The sequence below is a fragment of the Melospiza melodia genome, chromosome 1, assembly GCF_035770615.1.
Source record: "Melospiza melodia melodia isolate bMelMel2 chromosome 1, bMelMel2.pri, whole genome shotgun sequence".
Classification (NCBI taxonomy): Eukaryota; Metazoa; Chordata; class Aves; order Passeriformes; family Passerellidae; genus Melospiza; species Melospiza melodia.
Genome location: NC_086194.1, coordinates 40,668,653 through 40,680,632, shown reverse-complemented (window position 1 = coordinate 40,680,632; position 11,980 = coordinate 40,668,653). Strand labels below are relative to the sequence as shown.

Sequence of the window (11,980 nt, the reverse complement as noted above, 5' to 3'; positions counted from 1 at the left end):
GCTGCATAAGCTATATGGTACCTAGTTCTAATGTAGTTTACTTTTGGGGTCCCCCACCTCAGTATTACAGAGGTTTTTTATTAAGGAATGTAATATTCAACAGGCATTAATATGATTTGTGCAATGAAGGAATTCTACTGTGTAAGATATTAAATAAATTTATTTTTGTTTGAAATTGGTTTCACTAACAAATCTCCTTTTCGTATTGGGCACAAATTTTTTTGCTGAAGTTTTAATTTCTTTATTGTGTATAAATGTTATTCCAAAAACAATTAGATTTGAGGTTCATTGCTTTGAATCAAGGAAAAAAAATCAGCCATCTGCTGTAGCCTGCTTCAGCATCTTCTGTGAGAAGTATCCTTCTGGATGTTGAAATCTGAAGGATTTATTTACCTTTGATTACTTGTTTCAAAAGATTCCCAGTCAGCCTGTCCTGTCCTGTATGAAATTAAGACTTTCTTTGCAGAGCCTGAGAATTTCCAGGTTTTGCCTTTGACCCTTGCTTTTATATTCTGTGCTCCTTCCCAGGCAATGTTTGATGAGAGGGACTTCAGGAGTGCTGCTGCTAACTAGGGAGAAGCGGGACTGATGCCAGAGAGTTTGCTGCAGGCAGCATTTCCAATCCAATCACTCACTGCCATGTCCAGGCTGTAGCATTTGAAGAGGAAGTCCCCAGACCTGGAGTCACTTGGGAGCTGGCTGGCTTGTGAAGCATCTGTTGGGTCTGAAGCTTACAATCAGATTTTGACTGAAGATGGAAAAGTCATTTAAATCCACGCCACTAGTGGCTTACAGTGCTGTTTCCATTTTCAGAAGTGAAATCTTTTCATCAGTGACAGCAAATTACATGGAGAAGTAGCTGTAATAACGGGGTTCTGGTGTTAGTGTGCCTGTGTTACATAAAACTGTAAAACTGCATATAGTAAGGACCAAAGTTCTCAAATAATTATGTTAAAAGATCTCAAGAAAATTTTGACTTGAATGCAAACTTTGAACATTTTAAAACCTCCACCAAATTGACAATTTTTAATTTAAGAAAGCACTAACTACATTTAACAGAAATGAAAGCCAGCTTTTGGGGCAAGACGAGGTTGTTGCTTTGCACATTTAAATGATCACATGGCAACCTGATGATTATGTATTTGGGTATTTGGTGAGTTGGATGAACCTCCTAATAACTTACATGTTAACTTGCCCTGTTTGGTTAATTTTAAGTATTTTTAAAATCTGATCATTGAAATTTCTCTGCCGTTTATTGGTGTACAGCTGATGTGAACTATCCATATTGAAGAAAGCAAACCCCCAAATTAGCTGTGATGCATTGTCCAATTTTTACAGCTGGAAAAAGACAAGAGCAGCACAAGACATATGGTGGAGTTACAGTAAAACAATACCCATTCCAACTAATGAAACCCAGGCCCATGTAAGTATCACATGAACTATACTGGTGGGATAAAGCAGATTGAATTTTCTTCCAACACCAGCTTGCAGCAGACTTTGCCACTCCTGTGCTGAGACAACTGCAACTTTAATGATGCTGTGGGCTGGTAAAGGAAGAGTCAAGAGCTCTGGCACCTGACTTGACACCTCTGTTTTTTTCTGATCTCAGACAGGCCCTGTGAAGGACAGTGGCTGCAGAGGTGTAAGGTATTTCCCTGATTCTCTGAGTGTAAAAAAGGGCAGGTAGGAGTTCAAGGTTTTTTAAATTTTTATTTTTTTTTTAGGTTTTTTTTTTTTTTTTTGAGGGTTTTTTTCAGGCTTTTGAGCCTTTCTTTAGGGAGAGTGGTGTTACTACTTGCAATTGTATGAACATAGAGCAGTCTATGAGAGCATTTTATTTTTTATGACCAGTAGTAAAGGTACAAACTACTTTTAACTGAGTTGCAGTTGGACCATTAAAAAACCCACCCTGTGTGGTAACTGTCCAGCAAAATTAATTTAATTGTATTTTAAGATGGAAAAGAGCAAGTCAAACATTAAGATACAGTAATCAAAGTGGTAAGATGATTATGTTTGAGTATGGCTGTTTGATCTAGGGAGAAACATGCAAGAAACACCCAGGTGCTTACTGTTATTGAACCAATTTTTAACTAGGTGGAACACTTAACAGTGCAAGTGTATTTGACCATTTCTTGATCAGCAGAGTGAACAGGACAGAGGAATTTCCTACAGGAATTACCTGAGGAGGAGTACGGCTGTGCTAAATGTGGAGCAGAATGGGTTTCTGGCTTGCACGTTAATTTCTGGGTGCTGTCTCAGACTGCAGTGGCTGTTCCACTGCTCTTTAAAAAACCTGTGCATTACAAATTGCCCCTCAGATTCCCTCTGAGTTTGGGTTTTAGTGTCTGAAGGCAAACTTCTAAATAAGTACATGACACCTTCTCCTTCTTTCCTCTCATATCTTCCATTTGTAGGGGGCTCCCCTCAAGAGTTTGAAGAGACCTTTAATACAGCCTCCAGTGAAAAATGGGAGTGTCTTGGGTGCCTGCCAAGTGCTCTGAAGAGGACAGATAGGCCCCTGTGCTGTGCTTTCTTACACTGATTAGAATCCAGGGCTGCCTCCAATTAACCTGAGTACGAAGGAGAGTTTATGGCTGAGACAAAACCAAAACCAAAAGTAATTCAGTGGTATGAGTTTGTCATGTCATGGTACTCATTCTTTCATTTAAACTTTAAATAAAAGATGTAAATGTAATTCAAGTACAGGATATGCACAAGATACTAAGAAAATGAAAGGTGTGAAACCAAGAATTCAAAGCTAGGGAACATCACATGAAGTAAGGCCTGAGGTGTATTATAGAGGAAGCTGATGCATGATCCAAGGGTCAATTCCTGCTGGCTTTCCAGAGGTTGAAAATAGAGCAGATTTTCATAGTGGGACAGAAGAACAGTCACTGTCATCAAAAACACATCTATTTTAAATTTCCTCCTTTTAAAAATACATACAGCAAAACAACTCATTAGGAAAATTTTTGTTTTCCAAAACGCTTGAGATAAGAAGCTGAGAACACGTGAAGGACACTGTTCCACATACGCTGTTTCAAGGTGGTTACTTTTAGAGCTGAGTGCCATTTAAGTTTGCCTAACAAGGCAGAATGCTGCACATCTTTTCAGTTTGTCCCTCACAAGTCCAGTCCTGCACCCAATCTACTGCAGCAACATTATTAATGAGTATTCCAGTAACAGGCACAGAATAAAGGGCAATGACTGACCTGGAGCATTAAGTCCTTCATATACATGTGTCAGAGTTGCCTCCCTGAACAGAGGAACACTGTTTGTGGTGAAGCAGTATTAAAATAAACAAGTAAAATGTTGCCTCTTCTAATGGATCAGTATCAAATCCTATTCCTTACTCAGAAAATTACTTTTTTTTTCTTTAATCAGAGCATTAAAGTTACCAAGTTTAAGTGCAGCCTTTCATTGCTTTTAAACAATTTCATTTAATTTCAGAATGTTTGGATGATACTCCAAGATAGTTTCTAAAACTTTCTATTAGTATCACCAAGTGAAGCCATAAGTGAAGTCATTTAAGCAGTTACAATTAATTTTTTAATAATTTAATTAATTAACTACAATTAAGCAGCTTCAAGTATCAGTGCACAAAAGAATGTTTGTATGCTCTTTTAAAATTAGGGACCTGCTTAGTTCCTGCAAAGTGATCTGCATCTTCTATGCCTGGTTTAGTTCTTTTCTCACCTCTACCTGGGATAATTTTGCAAGTGTGGTCACTCACTCACTCCTGAAGCATGGCAGCTCATTCCCTGTTCTCAAGGAAGGTCTGGATGAGATTACTGTCTCCCCTAGAGCTGAAATGGTCAGTCTGGGCCACGTACAAGCACAAGGCATCCTTCCATCCCTTCTGACAGTGTAGGCTTGAAAGTGAGTCACAGTGTAGACGTAAAAATGAGTTACAGTGCAGGCACAAGTACTGCCAGGCTCTCATCTGACATCATCTTGGATGAAAAGGGTAATTCACATTGAGTAGTTCTTCTGCATTTGCCACCCTTCTCTTCTAGTAAGGGCATCTCCATACAGTCAGCTTCAGGTGATAACTGACAGACCAACTTCAGTGTATACCCAATCTGTGACCAGTTAATACAACTTAAATTATTCACCCTTATGTTTTTATGTAGCCTGGCTCATGCAGCTAGATATAGGCTTTAAATTTCAAATGGACATGCTGGAATTATAAACTCCAACTTGAATGCTGGTAACAAAATCTCAAGTCCAGATACAGGAACACACCTTTGCCACCTCTCTTGCAAACTGTGACGGCATGCTCTAGATCTTTAATTAGGAAAAGTTTTAAAGCTGACTCTTAATTTCAGACATTATTTTATTCTCCATTAATCTCATTTTGTGTATTTCAGTTAAACTCCACACAGAGTGGTACAGACAATTTAAGTCTGTTAAATCAAGTGAAATCTAAATTGCATGTAAAAAAAGTTCATTTTAAGTTTTAATCACACATTCTGAGTAAACTTCTGTCTTTTTTTCTTAATTCCAGTTGCTCTGTATTCTTCTCTTTGCTTCAAATATTCTGCTTTGCATTCTTCATAGAATGATGGATCAGAATAGCTACAAGACAGAAAACACACATTGTTTTTCATCTTGGAATACTGAACAGATATTGCACGAGTACCACTCATAACTGATCTTCCTTCCACACCCAAAGAAAACTTGTCTGCCTTTACCAGTAAAATAACTCTCCTTTTCAAGCCTCTGTAGTGAAGCCATCAAGAGGAGAGAAAAAAAAAAGGGAAACACATTTGGTATTTAAGATCAGCTGAAGAATTCACTTGCAGTTCTCTTCCTCAACACAGGAACCTGCTGGAGATGACTTATTTTTTTAGTGCATCCAAGTAACTACTGGGAATAGGTTCAAGTGTATGTCTTTAACAGTAGATATAATGGTCCTTGATCATTATATTAAATTCCTTTCTCTCATAATTTTTTGAAGTATAGCTATTCAACACTATAAACCTTTTTTGTCAAAAGCATTTTGTTTAATTTTATTTTTTTCAAAAGGTGAAGGAACAAACAAATAAAACCAAGTAACTCCAGCAAGTTCTGGCTGTAGTTAGGCCTAAATTTTTGCCTGACTGCAGATGTTTTTTTCATCAGTTCCTAAATACTTGAGAATAACTGTCACTAGTTCAAAGGCACTTATTTTTAATGTCAATCGCTGGTTTAAGAGAGCAGGACACGGCAAAAATCAAACCAATCTCCTTTTTCCCCCAGCCAAACTAAAAAACTTCGCAGCCCTCACCCTGGGAAATTCAAGAATCTAACACTTCAGCCTAATGGCACTGGGGGTAAATTAGGACTTCCAAAAAAGATGTTTCAATCCACCATGGCATTGAGTTGACCTCTCATATATAACAATTTCCCACTGCTCCTGCAACTGCTGTTCACAACAGCAGGACACTTTCAAGACAGACTAAATCTTAAAAAACAGAAGCAAAATGAAAACCAACTTTTACTGTCTTACTAACAGACTACAAAGAAGCTTCACTGTGCACCCCTATCCCCACATCTGTGATGTACCAGAGCAAATAAAGGGCTGCAGGTCCTCTGGGCTGAAATCTGTCCCCAGGTGAATCAAGAAGAGGGGCTCTGTAGCCATAGATTCATATGGTAAATAAAATCTTGTCAGTTAGGGCCCTGACCAGCACGGCTTTAATAAAGCAAAGATACAATTTTCAGAAAATACATCCAAGTCCCTAAGCCTGCAGAGCCCTTTTCAGAACAGTTAACATTTCTAGATTAGTACAGGCCATGCACAAAAACCCAAGCAAAAACTCAAGAGGGACTTACTAGCCAACCAGACAGTCCTTCAGTGCTGCGTTCTCCTGCCGACACTTCACCACCATCAGAACACCAGTTTCTTGACAGCATTTAGTAAATGCTGGGGAAAAAAAAAAAAAAAAAAAAAAAAAAAAAACCAAAAAAACCCCAACAAATTGAAGTTAGAAAAATGACAATAGGTGAAAAAACTCTATGTGTAGGAAGTAGCAGACCAGATCTGATTTATTATTAATACAACCATAGTTGGCCCAGATTCTCATACTGTTTGCGAGGTCTTTGTCACTTGTTTAGCAACAACACTTTAACTGGGATTCTCCCCTCATCATGTAGCACATTCACACACATATGGCTGTTGCTAATACCATTTCTGGAGTTATTCTTGCAGCAAATCCATGATGCTGTGCCTGCTTTTCACATGCTCTAACTCAGGGCTACCACTTAGATCTCTGGCATTTAAGAACAATGAAGTTGCTCAATGAAGTGAAAGTACCTGGTCTGTTTTAAGGACCTTAAGACTTAAAAACAAGTCAGTGAGATACTAAAACAGAACAGCAAAGTCATGGGTAAGGACATGGGATTTATCTGTGAGTAACTAAAATTATGCCTCATTGTTACCAGCACTCTGTACAGATGTTTCATTGAATAATAACCCTAGATAAGAACTGGCTGTTATTTCTATCAGGAGATTTCAAGCTGTTCTAAGAGGTAATCAGCTACATTTAGCAGATGGAAAAGAGAGAAAGAGAGAAAAAAAGAATGCCATGTGTCCACGATCAACAGGAGCCAGATCAAGAACAAAGTTCACCCCTACCACATCCCCTTCTGGAATTCCATCCATTTGTCCTACTCTAAGGTCCTCCTGGTAGTGATTTAATATCCAGCAAATTTAGGGTATACAAAAATTATTTTCCTGCACAATTTACAGCTAATCTAGTAACATCAACATGTAATGGTACTACATCACACAACAGCTAAATCATGTTACCTATGCTCAGTGTATAGGTACATCAAGACTTAAATAAACAAGAAAGAGGAGATTTGTGTCTATAAAGGCAGCACTCCTGTCCTTTGCTCATAGCAGATGCCTGCTGAAATGGGCATTAAGCAATTGTGGACCTCAGTGGAACAAAATCCACCCTTTAGGATCCTGAACACTACTGGCAAGATTTTGAGAAAGTGATCCAACAGCTGCAAGCAATCCCTAGGTGAGATTAATCTGCTTGTCCACAGCTATTATTAATTAGGCTTTCACTATAATAATTGACAAGACAAGATAGTTTTTGCCTAAAGTGTTGATGACAGATTTCAGGGTTCTTATACTGTGAAACTTTACAAAGAACTGACTTCTTTCCTACTTCAAACATATTATTTATTGATGAACACTTAAAAACCTTCTCCAACACAGCACCCAGCGTTACACACTGGCAACTCCACCACACCCTACATGAAAACCAGATGAAAGTGTGCAGAAAATGGGTTTAAGTTAACCAGTTATTACCAGCTGGGAAGACACTGTAGCCTGTGCTCAAAGGTATTTATTAGCAACCACACCCAGTTTCTAAGATCAATGTGGTTTAGACTTACAGTCACCAAATGCACAAGCACAGCTTTGAGGAAACACCTGGACAGCTGAAGTTTACTAAGCAGTTGAAGCTCAGAACAAGGCCAATGTTTTATTAGGTTATCAGATTATTTCTTTGGTTTTCAAGGGTGAATCTGTCATTTATTCCATTCTTTCCTGGACTATTTATATTGACTATTCCTACATCAGCATCTCAGAAAAATCATACCTATTAGTACATTTCTTTGGTTTTTTGTGGGAAAAACATCCAAAGCTTTTGAAAGCTTTTGGTCTGTCTAATTTGATTTATACTCTCTACAGGCACTTCTTTAAGTGCTGTGCTGAGGTTTTGGGTTGGGGTTTTTCTTTTTGTAGTAGTAATCATTTCTTCTGGAAGCTGTGAAGTAAAAAAACCACTGAAGACAACAGGAGGTCCCTCTCACTTGTTAACTCACCAGTCTTGATTGGTTAAAGGCGTGATGTCCCAGTGAACAAAAAAAGCCTGAACTGCAATTGCCAGCATTCCCTGGCTGCAGAAGGCCCTGCCTGTGGTACATGGCCAGGCACTGTTGCAAAGTGATAAAACTGCTTCCAGCTGTTCAGCTTTAACATTACTGATGCTTAACAACAGAGAGGAAGAAAGGTTAAAGCATATTAGGCATCCTTATATGAGCACACAAAGCTTGATTATCCATCTCTTCTGTTTGGCAGTCATGTAAGGAATGCAAGACAGGTTTAGTTATGGACACATACCAGAAACCTTCAGGAGTCTGGAGAATTTTTATTTTTTTTTAAATTGTGCTTTGTCTTGCTTACAGAGGGGCAAGTACCAATCTCTTCACTCTCCTAACCAGTGACAGGACTCAAGGAAATGGCATGAAGCTGGGTCAGGGCTAGTTTAGGTTTGCTGCCAGGAAAAGATATCCACCCTGGCCACAGGAACAGGCTCCCCAGGGAAATGGTCACAGCACCAAATGTGTCAACAATGCTCTCAGGCACATGGTGTGATAGGGGTGTTCTGCATAGGGCCAGGAGCTGGACTTGATGATCCCGACGGGTCCCTTCCAACTCAGTTTATTCTACGATCCTGTGAGTCTTCCATGAAATGGAATGTGTCAGTGCTGAGCAGCACACACAGTGTTTGAACTACTTGTTTGGAGAATAATGTCTGAAATAGTGCTCAATAGTTGCAGGCATCTCAAACCAAGAATTTATCTCCATGTCTGATAATCTTTAGTCATTCCTCACTCAGGCAATATCTGCATTGTTGACCATCCTTTCAGGATGCATAGCAAGACACCACAAAAGGAGCAGATACACAGCATCTAGTTACAAACCTATTGTAATTTAACACTTTAGCAGCTATGAGGGGTAATCAGAATACCAAAGAATCCGAACAAACCTTCTGCCTGATACACTGCACATCACAGAAAGAACAAAATTGAAAAATTGATCTTTTCATAATCTTGTGTATGGTACTATCTTTATGATTTCAGGAAAGCTTTCCATGACTTTAGAAGTTCATGGGCTGATACATTTTCTTTCTTCCTGCAAGCAGCAAGCTACCAAAACAAAACCTCAAGCAGCAGCAAAACAAGAAGTAAATTTGAGCAAGTCTGTAAATTCCTTGCAAACTGTAACACAAAGGAAAGTCATTTTTCAAACAATAAAGGTCATTCCCAATATTTCCAGATAGAAGGCAAATAAACTGAGGAAGAGAGCTCAACGCCACAGAAGTGAAAATGCCTTGTAAGAAAGGGGGAAAAGGCTTGCCCTCCATCAAATCCACCCTTTGCCAAGGCTTTTCTAGGACAACTACATATGTCCATCACTGAATGCTCTGTGCACAGGCAAGGACAGATCCACTACTGCGTCAGCAAGCTGCAGGTGCTCACCAGTTACCACGGAAACTGGCTACAGACCCCCTTTCACCTGCAGCAGTCATGGTTCGTGACATCAGATCTGACATAGGTCACCCCACAGGCTCCTCTCTGTGCCACAGGCTCTGTCTAAGGGCATGCACACAGAGCAAAGATCTCTTCTCGAGGCTACAGCTCAGAGAGACTTCACTGAACAGCTCAGCACTGATTTGAGGCCAGATTTCTTCTTTTTCTCTCATGAAGAAAGCTTTGCATTTCTGTTGTAAGGCAAGTCCAAAATAAGTTTTGGTTGCAGTTCAGAGTCTCGTTACGTTCTGGCCATTACAGCCACATAGAGAGATTTTAACTGCTAAAGCGAGCCTGCAATTTAGTACCTTTTCTAAATCAACCAAGTACATAAGGCCAAAATGCATCTTTGCCAAAACAGAGGTCTGCTGTCAACTGAACAAGAGCTGAACAGCCATGTCTGAACACAGAGCAATTCAGTTTTGCCAGTTCTCACCTGCTCACTATGGCATGCTGGCATGTGCCAGGGATCTGCCTATGCTGGAAGAGCACGTTTTCAGGGAGAGACAGGAGGGCTTTTTGGCTGAGGCCAGAGATGAGCGAGTCCTTCCAAGGACTGACCCTTCAGCAGGGAGCATCTCCAGCCCTGAGCAGCTCAGAGAAGCTGCTGAGTTTGGTCCTGTGGCACTGCCCTGGATCCAAGAGCCGGATCTCACTGGGTCTTCCTATCCCAACTTACCCACCTGAGAAAGCACGACACAAAGAACTAGGAGAAATTAGATCCTGACATACGTAAAAGCAAAAAAGGAGCTTTTTAAAGCCTTCTTAATTTATCTAAAAAGCTGGAGAGACATGCATTTTTTAAATAAAAATCCCATTCCAAGTCTTTCTGTAATTCCCTTCAGATACAGAATTATACAAATTATGTTGGAGGCATGAACAATTAGTTTTGAGTGCCTGACTTAGTGTATTTGATGGTTGATTAAAAACTTCTTTAAGTTACAGAGCACTCTTTTTATTAAGGTTTCTTTGATAATTAGCTAGGTTGGCACAGTAAAGAAAACTTTGTTTACAAAGATCTTTACAGTCCACACTAATCTGTGCTGAAAAAAACAGTATCTAAGAAGAATGTTTTTCTTTAGTATTTCTAATTGCTTTTTCCCCAACTCTGTTTTATGACTTTGTGACAAGATAATATGAGAAGCAGATGGAAACTGAAGTGAAGCTGGCTAACAGTTCACTTATCACAGAGTAAAAACTGGACAAATTATTTCCCTGTCCATTCAAGCAGCCGGTCAGGCATATGCAATACACACTAAAGTATTTGAAAAGATCAGATACATCAACAGAAAGCTACAACAAAGTTGGTGGGGGTCCACCAACAGATGTCCTGGGACATACAAGTCCTAATTTTAAAAAAGGAGATAAAAAGCCTGGGTCCTGTCCATTTTAACTTTAGAACATATTGATAGGTTCAATAAATATTTGCTCTCTATGACAAAAATATAAAACTTGTAGGATTTTGAGTCAAAGGGACAAACCAACATCTGGCAAAAGACATAGGCACAGCTCTGCAGAATAAAGATGATGATTTTCTTCCACGCCATTAAACCAGACAAGGTTAAATTTAACACTGTTAATCACAGTGTCTGCAGGACTACAAACAGTGGACAACAAAAACAAGGCCACATATTTATGATGAAAGTGATCTTTATGTACCCTACAACACCATCCCTCATCCAAACAGAATTCAGCTGGTTTCTTCACTGTGCTGCATTCAAAATGAAATGGTGGAATAGTTGTGTTGGACTGCTGAAGTTTCAGTTATGTGTACATAAAGGAAAGACTTCATAAAAAATAACCATGCTACGTCCTGCCACAAGTTTAAAAACAAACTGAAAGTTCTGGGGTTTTTTTGCAATTTAAGAAAGAGGAACAACCAGCATCAGATTGTATTTGTAGCAGATTTCTAAAGGATTTTTTCTCTTTACTTAAAATATTTTAAAATATTAAGATAGTTAATTATTTCTTCCTCCAAACATCAAAGTCTTCCCATGTGCAAAGTAAGAGAAGAATAAAAAGTGGGACTTATATCCAGACAAGCAGCAGCAGCAGCATGGAAACCGTGTTGATATAACAGCAAGGAATTGTCCTCATTATCTTCAGTGTTTGAACTGTTTGTAGCGTGAAGGCTGTTTCTGAAAGTTCATTTTTTGCAGATTCAGATTATAAAAATACTTGGCACCTTCGTATTGCCTCATATTGTGAAGTGTTGTACATTTCATATCATGTTGGAAGCATAGTTTTATCAATTATAATTGTGCATCTATTTTGCAGATGTGCTTGTACACAAAATAAATGAAATATTCCCCATTATCAAGATAAAATGATCCTCTCAGGTCTGGCTCTCATTTATTTAAAGACTTTACAATTTTACTACTTAAGAGAAAGTCCTACAGAGGTGTTATCTCACCATTTATATTTTCTCAACACTTATGATACTGCTATCACACTCTTAAAATAAGAAAAAAAACAAACCAGCTTGCATCATGATCCAGACCAGACTTATTCTGGGGTAGGTTTTTTCCCTCTACACAAAAAAAAAGAAAAAAAAAAAAAAAGAAAGAAAGAAAAAAGAAAAAAAAAGAAAAAAATAGTTTTGTCTTTTTGTGTGGTGTTTGGGTCATTCCTTGGGTCATTCCTTTCCCCACTGAGTGGGGAAAGA

The 11,980-nt window shown here is 38.8% G+C and overlaps 1 protein-coding gene across 1 annotated transcript in view; it reads right to left on the bottom strand.

Annotated features, from left to right (window-relative positions):
• Window positions 1-4,141: 4,141 nt before the first annotated feature.
• The window catches only part of CMC1 (C-X9-C motif containing 1), a 42,219-nt gene continuing 34,380 nt past the window's right edge, over window positions 4,142-11,980 (bottom strand). Inside the window, exons 3-4 of the mRNA XM_063155011.1 lie at window positions 5,818-5,908; window positions 4,142-4,578 (exon numbers count right to left, since the gene is read on the bottom strand). Coding sequence (XP_063011081.1) covers window positions 4,464-4,578; window positions 5,818-5,908 — 206 coding nt within the window. The 3' untranslated portion in view covers window positions 4,142-4,463. The remainder of the gene's footprint in view (window positions 4,579-5,817; window positions 5,909-11,980) is intronic.